The 17,153-nt window shown below is 35.7% G+C and overlaps 1 protein-coding gene across 6 annotated transcripts in view; it reads left to right on the top strand.

Moving 5' to 3' along the window:
- Nucleotides 1–17,153, top strand: part of RPS6KC1 (ribosomal protein S6 kinase C1) — a 220,801-nt gene that overhangs the window by 72,712 nt on the left and 130,936 nt on the right. For all 6 annotated transcript variants that reach the window (XM_054479254.2, XM_054479238.2, XM_063672232.1 and 3 more), the window contains one exon: nucleotides 2,240–2,602. In XM_054479254.2, coding sequence (XP_054335229.1) covers nucleotides 2,240–2,602 — 363 coding nt within the window. The remainder of the gene's footprint in view (nucleotides 1–2,239; nucleotides 2,603–17,153) is intronic.

Below are 17,153 nucleotides of genomic sequence, written 5' to 3'. Positions count from 1 at the left end.
TCACCAAACTGTAACAGTACTCATTGCACATACTTATAAAACCAATGCTAATTTTTCCTAAGTAGTAGAAACTGTTACATTTTATTAAATCTTAACCCTTGTCACTTGTCTTTTTAATATGCTGTGTGAAAAAATGAGAATTATACATAAAGCACTCTGCATACTGAACTACCATGGTCGTCTTGAGGAAAAGCACTTATGCAGTTGTTTGAGCCATTAGCTGAACTAGCTGCTTTTTTCATGGGACACCATTTTGCTTGAAAGAACAATTGACAAACTGTCATTATTCAGACTTGTGTATTTGGCACTTTTTTTCTTGTAAGGGAGCGAAGTAAGCTGACACTTTAAGGAAAACAACTGATATTATTTGTTGCCAATCATAAAATTGGAGTTTTCAATTGAAAATTAGGATTTTCAGATAACCTCTGTCTGCCACTTTGGGTTTGACAGTTTCCCAATACTTAAATAATTTTCTGATGAGATTGGTAGATAAGGAAATGTTAACATATGATTTTTTGGGATAATGAAATGTGCTGTCGACATTTCGAAGATCTTTATAACTAAGAGAACCAGTATTTTCAGGATGACCAATGTGTGATGTTATAAATTCATGCACAGATAAAAGATCCATTCAGGGTGCAAGACAGACCAATGGATTTGAATGTAACAGAAACAGAAATTTCATTCATAGGATTTTATATTCCACATTACAACTAAGCTTTAAAAAACTATCACTTGTTGAGTTTTGGTGTAGTATCAAAGAACAATATTCATAATTATTTGAAAAGGCTAATACTTGTTTCTTTTTCAGTTACATTATCTATGTGGCATTTCCTTCATATCTTTCATCCAAAACAACATATGATGACAGATTGTGAGCAGAATCAGATATGAGAGTCTAGCTATCTTCTGTTAATCCAGACATTAACAAAAATGTAAAACAGTGTAAAACAGTGAAAAAATGTAAAACAATGCCACTTCTTTCACTAACTTTTTTTGTTTTGGAAAATATAGTTATTTTTCATAAAAATTATGTTAACATGTAATGGGGCTTTAATGCTGTATACATTTCTAGACTTCTTTTGTAAATATCAATGTTGGTATTTAATAAGTATTCAGAGATACAATTCACATGAACAAAAGCTTTTTAGAGTCCACAATCATTTTGAAGAATATAAAAGGCAGTCCTGGGAGCAGAAAGTCTGATATGTATTGTGGATCATGCTCATTTACCATGATGCCAGTTATATGAACTAGGAGAAGGAATTTTCACTGCTAAATAATTTAGTAGCACCTATTACCTCTTTTTTGTCTGAAAACTGAGGTGGAAATATACCTTTCCAGAAGCTTGTAGAAGAGGCTGAGATGAAAATGTCTAAAAATTCAGTTTTTAAAAAATGCTAAATAGCATACATTTTCCAGTTACGGATGGTTACCTGAAAGCACAATTCTGAGGACGCGTTGTATAGTTGTTATATAGTTACAGGTTGAGTATCCCTAATCTGAAAATCTGAAATCTGAAACACTTCTGTCCCGAGCATTTCAGATGAAGGATATTCAACCTGTTTATATAATTGTTATAAAAGTTATAATATAATGATAGTCTATTATGCTTTGTATGCATTAACTCTATTCCTCATTTAAAGACTTGCATAATAAGTAATACTATTAAGTAACCTGCTGTTGTTCACACAGTAAGTTTTAAGAGCTGGCGCTGTGCTTGGTGGCTCATGCCATCTAAGCTACTCGGGAGGCTGAAGTGGGAGGATTGCTTGAGCCCAGGAGTTGGAGTGCAGCTGGACAACATAGCAAGATGCTGTCCTCAAAAACAAAAACAAAAACAAAAACAAAAACAAAAAAAGAGAGAGCTGAGATTCAAGTACTTTTTCCTTTATTAAAATGCTATTATTTATAGCAACTGTGTGTACAGGCAACAGTTTTCTGTAAATAGCTTACAGGATCTTGTGGTAAAGGCTCTTTTTGGCAACCAAACTAGATAAAGATTTGTCTTCAATTTTAGTTTGATGATTAAGGCAAGAAGTTGTCTTCCAGAGTTATAGAGAGACAGTAAAGTGAATGGACTAAGCCTAAACAAATTGCTAGACACTGACTTCCATCAGTAAATTACAGCCTTCCAAATTGACTTGGATAATATGAAAAATGAATAATTAGCATGATTTGTATTCGTTTGGCTGATTCTCAATTTAATATCTGTTTACTATTGTGATCATATTTCTAGGCTTCTCCAGTGACAGTGATCTGGTATCTCTTACTGTTGATGTGGATTCTCTTGCTGAGTTAGATGATGGAATGGCTTCCAATCAAAATTCTCCCATTAGAACTTTTGGTCTCAATCTTCCTTCGGATTCTTCAGCACTAGGGGCTGTTGCTTCTGACAGTGAACAGAGCAAAACAGAAGAAGAACGGGAAAGTCGTAGCCTCTTTCCTGGCAGTTTAAAACCGAAGCTTGGCAAGAGAGATTATTTGGAGAAAGCAGGAGAATTAATAAAGCTGGCTTTAAAAAAGGAAGAAGAAGACGACTATGAAGCTGCTTCTGATTTTTATAGGAAGGGAGTTGATTTACTCCTAGAAGGTGTTCAAGGTATGGTTTTATGTATATTATGTTTTGGCATGCTCTTTTGTTGGTATGTGGGAAAAAAAGTACATACATATATCTTCTGTATAGTCTTACGGATATAATACTGAAAATGAGAAATTATTGAAGCTTAAAAGACCTATATATGGATATATACTTTAAGTTCCTTGAGATGTTAGACATTATCGGAGGTACTTAACCCTCTACTTTTAATCAATTAATCCACAAAAACAGGATTTAAAAAAAAGTCAGCATGTCTCGAAGTCTCTTGTATGAATAATAATCTTTCTTTTCTGACTTGAAAAGGCAGTGTTTTACTGGCCTTCATCTCTCTCAGGAGTAATTCACAGAGATTCTTGATGACCTGAAGAGACAAAATGAAATGGATTTTTAAACTAAGAGCATAAAAGATTCTTGGGTTTGCCGACTATTCTGTTCTTTGTAGTTGTAGTAAATTCTCATTTAATTAATCGAGGTGATGTGGGACATGTAGAGCTGAATGTAACTGAATGTCTGTATATAGAACTTACTTTTTTGAAGTATCAGCTATTGTTTTAACCCTTAAATTTTTCCTTATAAAAGCAGAATGAAACATTCTGCATTTCGTTACATGACCTTTTGGATGCAGTAATCAAAGATTGATATTGACATTCTTCCAGTGGTTTCATTTACAGAAGATCATCATTTTCATTGTTCTGTGGTCTTGGGTTTGTCGGTACTATTCAGATTACCAGTCTCCTGTATTACTAACACTTTTTACTACAGTACTTCTCACTATGCCTAGTATCCTGTAGTCCAGAAGCCTTTTGTTATTTCTGGAGTATAAACTTTCAGTTTTATAAAATGTGTACCTACCTGTATATGGAGGATCCTAACTGCTTCTTAACCAGGATTTTGACCATTTCTCTTGCTTTTAGGTTTCACTCCCACTTCCTAATGCCACCAATTCCTGAATTTTTGGAGAGTTTTACCACGCCACGTAAATCAGGCAACTTTCTTGATTTCCTTTTAGTAACCTCTCATCCATCTACCTTTTTTTAAAAAAATTATATTCCATGGCAGCTTTTATATTCTAAAATTTTGTTGCTGTTACCTTCTCAGTTTCTTTGTTCTTGTGGGGTTTTGTCTTAAAGAAATTTTTGACTGCCATGTTAATAGAGTTTCTGGAGGGAGAATAGCTAAAGAAATGTGTTCAATTTGCCATCTTCAACTGGGAATTCAGATTTCACAATTGTTACTTAATTTCGGTGGGCCTGAGGATCAAACAGCTATTAATGTTTTGTGTGTATAGCAATAAGAGGAGCTGGAGTCTTGTTTCTTTTTTCACTAGTTATTGTCTTACTGAAGTTGCTTATATAACCATTTGGAACCTGTTAACACAGTTTCACATAATTGATTCTTAATTCATTTCTCATTAATTTTGTTATCTTGGTATGATTAATATTAGCTATCACTTTTAAGGTTTCTAATTGATAATCTAATTTTGAAGTTACTTGTTTTCTTGCTTTGATGGAAAGATCATTTTCACCCTAATTTTATTTTTCAAATGGTTTTATAATGTTAGGTTTTTTTTTTTGAGATAGAGTTTCATTCTGTCACCCAGGCTGGAGGGCAGTGGTATGATCTCAGCTTGCTGCAACCTTTGCCTCCGGGGTTCAAGTGATTCTCCTGCCTCAGCCTCCCTAGTAGCTGGGACTACAGGTGTGTGCCATCATGCCCAACTAATTTTTGTGTTTTTAGCAGAGATGGGGTTTCACCATGTTTGCCAGGCTGGTCTCGAACTACTGACCTTAGGTGATCTGCCTGCCTTGGCCTCCCACAGTGCTGGGATTACAGGTGTGAGCCACTGCACCAGGCCATCTATTGGGTTTTTTGTTTGCTAGTGGAGCATTCTGGTCTTAAAGATCTATTCATTTTTATTATTTGCTTTAACTCTCATTTTGGGTTGGGAGTTTAAAATGGGTATGAGTTATAAAAAAATCTGCTCTGACATTTTTTCCATTTCTTTTCAGATAATTATGTGCTAAAACATCACTGGTGTTTAATTGACACAAGTAAAACACATCAATGTGGTCAGTGTGACATTTTTTTAAGTTATTTGCATTTAATCTTAGACCATTTCATAATGTTACCACTTGATGGCACCAGAAAAATAAAAATCTGTGCTTCAAAATGAGAATTATAGATGCATGTCAGAAAATAACAATGTGTCATTTGGTTAGTTACTTTGCTGATTATGGTGGTGAATTATTTCTCCACTAGAACTTGATACCAAACCTACTAGACTGCTATCTTAAGGAACATTACCATTTAAACATATATCTCCTATTTAATGCATGTTTGTCTTTTTGAAAGCACAATATCCATTCCTGCTCTGGATTGGTTTCTGTTGTTAATATGCCACAATTCCAGAAGTTAATAACTGACTAAATTGATTTTAGTCTTTTATTGTTTATTCATAATGTGATCAATTTTTGTTCAGAAAAACTATGGGAACCACAATCATGGAATTCTAATTTTTAACCAGTATATAAAAGAACCTTTGTTTCAGTCCTCCTAGTTACACATTTGACCCTGTGTCAAATGTAAGATCAGGACAGTGCTTCCAGTCCATGGATTCTGTACTAGCATACTAGTTACCACCTAACAGACATATGGACATTGTCCTTCAATTTCTGGGGAAACTGGGGGCTCTAGTTGTGAGCTTGATTTGACCTTCATTTTCAGAAGAGATGTTTCCTTGGGTAGTTTGTTCTAGGGTGACAAAACTATTAGTGAAATATCTTTATAGCCAGTAAAACGTATGAATCATTTAAATTGAACTCTTCATAATATTTGTTCTTGTGACCTTTATTGGCGTGGATTGGCATGCCTTATAATAAAATAAGTATTTCTGGATGTCTGGTAATACAGAGAAAATAATCTTTCAGAGCTAAGTAGTGCTTTATACAAAGATTCTTGCGGGTTGGCAAATTTTGTTATTTTGTTACTAAACTATTCATCCTAAAGAAGTTTATCTGGGTTGTTAGTAGGTCTGATAAAGATGGCTTGACGTTTTTCTTATTTAACTGGTATTTGCACAGCTGAGACCACATGCAAAACACAATAGTAACGGCTCTCTTTGCCCATCCGGCAGAGAATAAGTATACCCTGATAGTGGTAACTTTGAATTCTCTTTGAACCTGACACTTCACTTACTCTCTTTTAGAAATGGTTCTTGGAATGAAAGTACTGTCTACTCTTCTAAATTCTCAGGTCTTTATGGATTTAAGAGAGAAAATCCAAAAGTCAGAGTTGAAGGAATCAACTTGAATTTTTGAAAAGGATGTTGCAATATATATCATACTTTCCTGTCCATCTTGTTTATATATTACTGAAAGTGGCGGATATGATTAATCTATGTGTGGGCTTATTGGAGTGGTTGTGGTAATATAGAGTGGTAAATGGATTACATAAAGGTATTAATAAAATGTTTAAGTAATTTATTACATGCCTGTCACTGTACAAGGTATTTTTCTTACATTATTTTTAATCTTCAAAGGAGCCCTATAAGTTGAACTATGACTGGCCATACTGGACTTTGTCTAAGGATACCAAAATTTAGAGGGTGCAAACATTTAATATAATGATTCTAAAAGCTTGGCACCTAGTTAGCAAGAATAATTATTTAAAACAGGAAGCTACCAGATGGCGAGCATTGTTAGTAACACCCATCTGTGGGCTACATTATGAATTACAGAGTTGATTTGAGAGCTGGTTTTGTGTTGTTTGTTCCAGGTGCCAAAAGTACTGGTTTGATGTCTTTGTAAGGTAGATATTGTGATCCCTGTTTTATAGGTGGAGAAAACTAAGACTTACATAAATTAAGCAATTTGCTCAAGGACACAAGCCAGTAAAAGTTGAGCTAGGATTTTAATCTAGGTCTTTCTGAGCCTCAATCGTGTTTTCTTCATATTGTGCTATGCTACCTCTCACATGTTCCTCCTAATTAGATTAGCATTTTAAGATGGAGAAGTGGGAAATCCTCTCCATTTTCGAATATTTGAAAACTTTCTTATTTTGAGTATTTGTCATTTTTCCTTCTATCCATTTGTTTGTTTTCACTCAGCCATCTATTCATCTAGTTGATCATTCAACAAGCATTTATTTCTTGTATGTACCAGGCCCTGTAATAGGGAATATAAAATGGTCATTTTCTAAAAATATAAAATAAAATTGAGCAATGGCCCTTCAAGATGAGATGTTTCTGTCAACTTAATAGCATGCTAATATGACCCATGATTTTGTAGTGTATATCTTGTTGAAAATATCTGGTAGATTTGCTGCCATAGTCATACCTGTTGCTTTTCACTTAACTTGATGTTGATGCCACATTTAAAAAATACCCCATTATTTCCCCCTGCCCTTCTCACTCTTTTTCTTTTCTTCCTCTCTCGTTTTCTTCCTTCTCCTCTCCTTCCCTTTTACCTCCTTTCCTCTCCTCTTCTCTTCTCTTGCATACATTATGAGTGACATTTCATAATATATTTCTGGATATTGTTGATATCCAATTTTTCTTTGAAGATTTTGTTGATATTTTTGACCAGTGAGACTATTTTTAATGTTTGTACTCAGATAAGAGATGCAAACATTTTCATTCTGGTAAATGGTATAATAAGCAGTACTGAACCATTTTTTATAGTTTATTCTTGGGTAGATGTGTGCTAGGCTATCAGGGATGTCCAGACATATTTCAAACACCATGACCTTGTATGGAGCTTGGACCATTGATTTATTCCATGAATAAGGGTTACTCAAATATTTAGAAACCCAAAGGATAAAGTTTTTGGCTTTGGAAATAGATAGATAATATGAAAAAGGTAGTAAGTTTAGGTTTGATAAAGGGAAGCAAGTCATGTGATTTTGGTATTTAGGGGATCTTAGAACCAGTCCCCTGTGGATACTGAAGAGCAACTGTATAAGATTATAATTCTGAGAACAGAGGTAGTTTTCCTTCTTTCTTTTCAATTTGGATGGCTTTTATTTCTGTTTCTCACCTAATGCTCTGGCTAGAACTTCCAGTACAATGTACAAGAACATTGGGAAAGCAGGCATTCTTGTCTTGTTCCTGATATCTTAGGGGGAAAGATTTCAGTCTTACCATGGAATATGATGTTAGTTGTTGGTTTTTCGTAGACGCCCTTTATCATGTTGAAGAAGTTCTATTCTATTCCTAGTTTTCTGTATGTTCTCTTGCAAGGGTGTTGGATTCTGACAAATGCTTTTTCTGCATCACTTGAAACAATCGTGCTTTTTTTCTTCTTTGTTCTATTAATGTGGTATATTACATTGATTTTCTTATATTGAACCACTCTGGAATTCCTAGGATAAATCCCTCTTGCCACAGAGATTTTTATATTAAGTTTGAACCCAGTTGTGCCTTTTGGTATCTCTTGTGTATTTTGTTTATCATTGTAATATAGTTGGAAAGGAGGGACTGCTTATTGAGGTATGAGCCTTCTATCCATCTCCGTCTGGAAGTTGAGATCTTATTTTTCAATAGGGAGGAGTATTAAACAAATACAGAATATTTCTTATTTTATTTTATTTTTTCCTTCAGTTTTGACCTGTGACCTGAATGTCATGAAAATTTTCCACAGCTTTTTCTGTTTAAAATAAAATGTGTACTTTTCACTATGATTTAATAAATTGCCTTAGTTGAGAATTTTTCAGATCTTAACTGTTTTGAAACTGGCTAGAAGGAAGCATTTTAAAACAGTCTAATTAAGATTTTTAAAAATAGAGATTTGAAATGATTTAAATATGCCACTTAGTCTTCTGTCTTCCCTCCTCTTCAGCATTCTGTTTTTTCCTTTCTTTAGTTGATCCAGGAAGTGTCTGCCAATAGGAGTAAGCAGTTACTAATGCAGTGAACTCAGAAGGAACTATTTCATAGGTTCAGAGAGAAGACTTTAGATTCTCTGTTCTCAATATTCACAAATGAAAAGAGAGTTGCTTTTTAAATTATCCTATACTCAGGTAATTCTCTTACAGGTTTGGTGTTAAGACTAGATTTTCAGCTCCAGGTAGCAAAATCCTAACCAACTCAAAGAGGCTCACATAGAAAACATTGTTTTAGTCCATCTGAAAAAGAGTGTTTTATTCCACGTAAATGATTACATATAGCTCAATTCAGATGTTCAAGAAATGCCAACAGGTCTCTGTCTTTTTATTTGCCTGTCTCTGTTCATACCCTGTACTTGCTATCCCCTTTCTCTTATTTGATTTTATCTTCATGGCATGAAAGATAACCCCCGACTAGCTCCAGGTTTACAAAGACTTTGTCCTCAGGATCCTGGAGGAAGAGGGTATTTTCCCTCATAGCTCCAATAAAAGCCCCAGGGAGGATTGGCCTGGCATGCATCACATAGCTTTCACCTCTGTCTTTGTAACCTGATTAGGCATAGGTTATTTGGTCATCCCTGGGAAGGTGGACAGAGCTATCCCTGATGCACTGCATGAACTGAACAGCATAACCATGGAATGTGGAAGGAGTGGATCAAAATGAGGAAGGGATGTTAGGCAGAAACAAAAAAAACACATTGAAATGTTATCTTCTGCTTATCTGTCATGGCCCAACAGTGCCGTTTATTATCCTTTCTCCCCTGGCCTTAAAAAACAAAAATGATTGTTTTGGTTGTTCATGTGTATTCTCTTACATGTTTCTTAGATGATAATTCTCTAGAGAACCGGCATGGTATCTACTTTTTTTAAACTTTTAACGGAAGTATATTATATATACAGAAAAGTAAATATCATAATCATATAACTGAATGTATTTTCACACATGGGACACTCCCATGTGACTGGCATCCAGATCAAGGAGCAGAATTTGGCCAGCACCCTAGAAGCTTCCTCATCTCCCCTCTTCAAAGGAAATTATTATTTTGATCCTTTAACAGTGTTGAGTGCAAGAGGTCTGCTTTTTCTTTTAAGAGAAATAGGAACACTTTTACACTGTTGGTGGGACTGTAAACTAGTTCAACCCTTGTGGAAGTCAGTGTGGCGATTCCTCAGGGATCTAGAACTAGAAATTCCATTCGACCCAGCCATCCCATTACTGGGTATATACCCAAAGGACTATAAATCATGCTGCTATAAAGACACATGCACACGTATGTTTATTGCGGCATTATTCACAATAGCAAAGACTTGGAACCAACCCAAATGTCCAACAATGATAGACTGGATTAAGAAAATGTGGCACATATACACCATGGCATACTATGCAGCCATAAAAAATGATGAGTTCACGTCCTTTGTAGGGACATGGATGAAATTGGAAATCATCATTCTCAGTAAACTGTCGCAAGAACAAAAAACCAAACACCGCATATTCTCACTCATAGGTGGGAATTGAACAATGAGAACACATGGACACAGGAAGGGGAACATCACACTCTGGGGACTGTTGTGGGGTGGGGGGAGGGGGGAGGGATAGCATTGGGAGATATACCTAATGCTAGATGACGAGTTGGTGGGTGCAGCGCACCAGCATGGCACATGTATACATATGTAACTTACCTGCACATTGCGCACATGTACCATAGAGCCTAAAGTATAATAATAATAATAATAATAATAATAATAAAATAAAAAATTAAAAAAAAAAAAAAGAAATATTTTGGAGAAGGAGTCTTGCTATGTTGCCCAGACTTTCTTGAACTGGTCTCAGGCAATCCTCCTGCCTCAGCCTCCCAAAAAGCCAGGACTTCATTGTGAGCCATGGCACCTGGCTCAGGTCTGCTTTTTTCTATTCCCATTCCTTACAAGGGCAGGGTTCCAGTTTTGAGAGCCTGCTTTCTGTTGTTTCCACCCTCTTCTCTGCAATTTCCATTATGGATGATGATGGGGAATGGGTTGGGGTCTTGTTTCTCTTTTATTTCTGTAGAATCCTGACCTTTCTCTCATTTTCTTCTTTCCCTTTGGCCTTTCACTGCCACACCTTGAGGGGGTATCACTCATTTTCTATATATCTGATTCTTCCCCAGTAGGAAGGCTTTACCAAGGCTCTCACTTTTTATTTTCTTCACTTTCGAGCCTATAAAGCCTGTTTTTTTTAATTTTTAAATTTTATTTATATTTATATATATTTTTTGAGATGGAGTTTCACTCTTGTTGCCCAGGCTGGAGTGCAATGGCGCAATCTTGGCTCACCACAACCTCCGCCTCCCAGGTTCAAGGGATTCTCCTGCCTCAGCCTCCCGAGTAGCTGAGATTACAGGCATGTGCCACCACGCCTGGCCAATTTTGTTTTTTTAGTAGAAACGGTGTTTCTCCATGTTGGTCAGGCTGGTCTCAAACTCCTGTCCTCAGGTGATCTGCCCACCTTGGCCTCCCAAAGCGCCAGGATTACAGGCGTGAGCCACCGTGCCTTGCCAAAGCCTGTTCTTTAACTATCAGATGCCAACCTGTGTTTGGCATTTAGTTGGGCTTCCTTTTTCTGTTTTTGTTTGTTTTTTCCTGTGCTTTAATTTAAGTCCAGTTTGCTCTCTCTCTGTCTATATATATATATATATATATTTTCCTTCCCCCCACCCCCACCAAGGAATCTCTTAAGCTTTTCTTCCTCTGGTCACCACATCCATTGGCTTATAATGGGGGGGCCCTGGGAGTGCTGTTGTAATTTGGTTGGTTTTTCTATTTACAGATAATCCAAAGGTCATGGTATCTTTGTTTCCTAGTGGTGCTGAAAATGTGAGTCATATGTGGATTTATTTGTGCTCTTGGTTTTTTGTTTGTTTCTTGAGAGGTTATGTGGAGACATTTGAAATTTGGTGGCCACTGTTGTCCTCTAGGCCCAAGAGTTCACACAGATCGATTTCAGAATGTTCAACAACTTTTGTATGCCTAAAATAAACTTTACTTGGTTGTGATATGCATTATCCTTTTTATATATCATTGGATTTAATTGCTAATATTTATTCATTTATGTACAGGCTTACCTTGTTTTGTTGTACTATATAGCACTTTGCAGATTTTTTTTTTTAAAAGCCAAATAGAAGTTTTGTGGCAACACTGTATTGAGCAAGTCTTTTGGGGCCATTTTCTTTTTTTTCTTCACAACTTTCATTTTAGGTTCAAGGGGTACATGTGCAGGTTCGTTACATGGGTAAATTGTGTGTCACAGGGGTTGGTGTGCAGATAGTTTTGTCACCCAGGTAATCGGTGTAATATTTGGTAGGTAGCTTTCCAGTCCTCACCCTCCTCCCACCCTCTACCCTCAAAGAGGCCCCAGTGTCTATTGTTCCCTTCTGTGTCCATGTGTACTGAATGTTTAACTTCCACTTATAAGTGAGAACATGTGGTGTTTGGTTTTCTGCTCCTGTATTAATTTACTGAGATTATGGCCTTCAGTTCCATCGTTTGTTGCTGCAAAGGCCATGACCTCATTTTTTTTTAATAGCCGCTTAGTATTCTATAGTATATCTGTATCATATTTTCTTTATCCAGTTCACCGTTGATGGGCATCTAGCTTGATTCCCTGTTTTTGTTATTGTAAATAGTATTGTGATAAACATGTGTGCATGTGTCTTTATGGTAGAATAATTTATATCTTTGGGCATATACCCAGTAATGGAGTTGTTGGATTGAATGGTAGTTCTATTTTCAGTTCTTTGAGAAATCTCTAGACTGCTTTCCACAGTGGCTGAACTAAATTACATTCCCACCAGCAGTGTATAAGCATTCCATTTTTTCTGCAATGTCACTGGCATGTGTTATTTTTTGACTTTGTAATAACAGCCATTCTGACTGGTATGAGATGCTGTCTCATTGTAGTTTTGATTTGCATTTCTCTACTGATTAGTTATATTGAGCATGTTTTCATATGTTTGTTGGCTGCTTGTATGTCTTCTTTTGAGAAGTGCCTGTTCATGTCCTTGCCCATTTTTTAATGGGGTTGTTTTTTACTTGTTGATTTCAGTTCCTTATAGATTCTGAATATTAGACCTTTGTCAGATACATAGTTTGCAAATATTTTATCCTGTTCTATGGGTTGTCTGTTTGTTCTGTTGATAGTTTGTTTTTCTGTGCAGAAACTCTTTAGTTTAATTAGGCCCAGTTGTCAGTGTTTTTGTTGCAAATTTTTTTGGAGTCTTTGTCATGAAGTCTTTGCCTGGGCTGATGTGTGGAATGGTATTTCATAGGTTTTCTTCTAGGGTCTTTATAGTTTTAGGTTTTACTTTTAAGTCTTTAGTCCATCTTTAGTTGATTTTTATATATGGTAAAAAGTAGGAGTCCATTTTCAATCTTGTGCATATGGTAGCCAGTTATACCAGCACCATTTTTTGAATAGGCAGTCCTTTCCCCATTGCTTGCTATTGTTGGCTTTGTCGAAAATCAGACAGTTATAGGTGTTCTGGGTTCTATAACCCAGAAATAAAGAAGGGTTTCATTGGTCTGTGTATCTGTTTTTGTACCAGTACCATGCTGTTTTTGTTACTGTAGCCTTGTAGTATATTTGAAGTTGGGTAGTGTGATGCCTCCAGGTTTGTTCTTTTTGCTTGTGATTGCTTTGGCTATTCAGGCTCTTTTCTTATTCTAAATGAATTTTAGAATTTTTTTTCTTATTCTGTGAAAAAGTGTCATTAATAGTTTGATAGGAATAGCATTGAATCTGTAAGTAGCTTTGGGGAGTATTTTAATTTTAATAATACTGACTCTTCTATCCATGAGCATGGAATGCTTTTCTATTTGTTTGTGTCATATCTGATTTCTTTCAGCGTGTTTTGTAATTCTCATTGTAGAGATCGTTTACCTCCCTGGTTAGCTGTATTCCTAGGTATTTTATTATTTTTGTGGCTGTTGTGAATGGGACTGCATTCTTGATTTGGCTCTCAGCTTAGACGTGATTGATGTATAGAAATGCTACTAATTTTTGTGCATTGATTTTTGTATTCTGAAACTTTGCTGAAGTTGTTCATAAGATCTAGGAGCCTTTGAGAAGAGACTATGGGGTTTTCTAGGTATAGTATCTTGCGAAGAAAGATGATTTGACTTCCTCTCTTCTTATTTGGATGCTTTTTATTTCTTTGTCTTGCCTGATTGTTCTGGCTGGGACTTCCAGTACTATGTTGAATAGGAGGGGTGAGAGATGGCATCCTTGTCTTGTTCTGGTTCTCAAGGGGAATGCGTTCAGCATTTGTCCATTCAGTATGATGTTGGCTGTGGGTTTGTCATGGATGACTCTTATTATTTTGAGGTATGTACCTTCGATAAGTAGTTCGTTGAGGATTTTTAACACAAAGCGATGTTGAATTTTATCGACAGCCTTTTCTGTGTCTATTGAGGTGATCATGTAGTTTTCATTTTTAGTTCTATTTATGTGATGATCACATTTATTGATTTGCATATGTTGAACCAACCTTACATCCCAGAAATAAATCCTACTTCATCATGGTAGATTAGCTTTTTGATGTGCTCCTGGATTCTGTTTGCTAGTATTTTATTGAGGATTTCTGCATCTTATATTCATCAAGGATAGTGGTTTGAAATGTTTTGGTATCAGAATTATGCAGGCCTCATAGAATGAGGGAGGAATCCCTTGATTTTTTTTTTTTTTTTGAATAGTTTCAGTAGGATTGGTACCTCCTCTTTTTTTTTTTGAAACAGAGTTTCACTCATTGCCCAGGTGGGAGTGCAATGGCGTGATCCTGGCTCACTGCAACCTCCCCCTCCCGGGTTCAAGTGATTCTCTTGCCTCAACCTCCCAAGTAGCTGGGATTACAGGTGCCCATCACCATGCCTGGCTAATTTTTGTATTTTTAGTAGAGACAGGGTTTCATCATGTTGGCCAGGCTGGTCTCAAACTCCTGACGTCAGGTGATCTGTCCGCCTTAGCCTCCCAAAGTGTTGGGATTACAGGCATGAGCCACCGTGCTTGGCCACCCCTTCTTTTTTATATATATGACAGAATTTGGCTATGAATTAATTTTGTCCAGGGCCTTCTGTTTGGTAGGTTTTTAATTACTGATTCAATTTTGCAACTTATTATTGATCTGTTCAGATATTCAGTTTCTTCCTGGTTCAGTCTTGGGAGGTGGTATGTTTCCAGGAGTTTACCCATTTCTTCTAGGTTTTCTAAGTTTGTGTGCCTAGAGGTGTTGGTAATAGTCTCTGAAGGTTTTTTTATTTTTATTTTTTGAATTTTTGTGGGGTCAGTAGTAATGTCCTTTTGGTCATTTCTGATTGTGTTTATTTGGATCTTTTCCCTTTTTTTCTTTTTTAGTCTAGCTAGAAGTCTGTGAATCTTATTTGTTCTTTCAAAGAACCAACTTAAAAAAATCATTTGTATGGTTTTTCTCATCTCCATTTCATTCAGTTCTGCTCTGATTTGGGTTATTTCTTTTCTTTTGCTACCTTTGGGATTGGTTAGCTCTTGTTTTTCAGGTTTCTCTAGGTGTGACATTAGGTTGCTAATTTGAGATCTGACTTTTTAATGTGGATGTTTAGCACTGTTAACTTTACTCTTAACACTGCTTTAGCTATGTCCCAGAAATTCTGGTATGTTGTATCTTTTTTTTTTTTTTTTTCATTAGTTTTGTTGGGTGGAGTGTTCTGTAGATGTCTGTTAGGTCTGTTTGGTCAAACGTTGAGTTTTGGTTGTGATTATATTTGCTGATATTCTGCCTCAATTATCTGTCTAGTTCTGTCAGTGGAATGTTGAAGTGTCTCAGTATTACTGTGTGATTATCTAAGTCTCTTTATAGGTCTCTATGAACTTGTTTCGAGAATCTGGGTGCTCCATTGTTGGGTGCATATATATTTAGGATAGTCAAGTTTTCTTGTTGAATCGAACCCTTTATCATTATGTAATGCCTTTCCTTGTCCTTTTTGATCATTGTTGATTTAAAATCAGTTTTTTTCTGGAATGAGAATGGGAACCCTACTCTTTTTTGTTTTCCGTTTGCTTGATAGATCTTTCTTCATTCCTTTACTTTGAGCCTGTGGGTGTTATTGCATGTGACATGGGTCTCTTGAAGATAGGATATAGTTGGGTCTTGCTGTTTATCCAACTTGCCACTCTGTGCCTTTTAATTGGGGCATTTAATCTGTTTATGTTCTTCTGGTTAAGAACCATTACTGGGGAGCTAGTACGGTCTTTTGGATGTAAGGAGACACTCTGGCTCCTAGAGTTGCCAGAGTTCTTGCACTGGTTCTTTCTCATCTGTGTGGGCTGATCTTCCTTTAACTGTGGTGTAATTTGAGTATAGTCAGTTGGCTTTATTTCTGGATGTTTTCCGGTGGATGAAAGTTTGTAAAGGGTCTTTGCTTGTGGCTGAATTCTTGGCATTGGTTTCACAGGGTTGCAAAGTATTTTTGATGTTGAAGTTTGGGCTGCCATCCAGTAGATGGCGATTAAGCAACCACTACCCTGATCAGTTTGGCAGCCAGCAACATAAAAGCAGTATTCCCTCTAATAGCAAAAAGGTTGCCACTTACTGAAGGCTCGGATGATCATTAGCATTTTTTAGCAATATTTTTAAATTAAGGTATGTACATTGTTTTTAAAGACATAATGCTATTGCACTCATAGTACACTACGAATGGTGTAAACGTAATTATTATATGCACCGGGAAACAGAATGTGTGACTTTCTTTATTATCAAATTCACTTTTTTGCAGTGGTCTGGATCAGAACCTACAGTATCTCCAAAGATATGCCTGTATATGTATTTTTATTTTTCATAGATTAGGTATATTTAGCAAATTTAAAAGTAAATTAAAGACATCGTGGCCTTTACTACCGTTGTGTAGTTTATATCTCTAGAATATAGGGTCATTCTTCTTTATATCCACAATATATTTATCATACTTAACATATTCTATGGGAAGGATTTTAATAGTAGATTGAATTTCTTTAGTAGATATTCAACTGTTTTATATATTTCTTCTTTTGTGAAACTCAGCAAGTTCTATTTTTCAAGAAATTTGTCTGTTTCACATAAAAGGTGAAATTTAATTGTAGAAGTGTTTATAGTGTCTCCTAATCTTTTGGATGTCTGTTGGGTTTTTCTGGATTTTGGTTATTTGTTACGTATTTTTTTTCTTAGTCACTCCTGTTAGCATTTTATCAGTTTTTTAATGTTCAAAAGAATTAACTTTTAACTTTTATTTTGCTGTTCTGTGTTTTCTATTTTATAGATTTGTATTCCTTTCTGTCATTCTGCTTACATGAAGTCTGAATATTCTTTTTATTTTTGAGTTAGAAGATTACATCTTTGAGTTTCAGCCGTTTTTTCAATATACATTTAGGATTATTAAATTTTCCATTAAGTATTTGTTTAGCTACCTCCTATAGATTTTGATATGTCAAACCTTAGTTATTATCAGTTCAAAATATTTTTCATTTTTTGTTTTGGTTTTTAAATCTCATTTTATTAGTTTTCTATTAGTGCTATAACTACTTAACATAAACTTAATGATTTTCAAAACAAGTTTTTAATTTTATTGTTTTGTAGGTTAGAAATCTGACGTGAACCACACTGGGCAAAAATCAAGGTGTGAGCAGCACCTT

The sequence above is a fragment of the Pongo pygmaeus genome, chromosome 1, assembly GCF_028885625.2.
Source record: "Pongo pygmaeus isolate AG05252 chromosome 1, NHGRI_mPonPyg2-v2.0_pri, whole genome shotgun sequence".
Lineage (NCBI taxonomy): Eukaryota > Metazoa > Chordata > Mammalia > Primates > Hominidae > Pongo > Pongo pygmaeus.
Note: the sequence above shows the minus strand (reverse complement) of the source record. Positions and strands in the feature narration are given on the sequence as shown.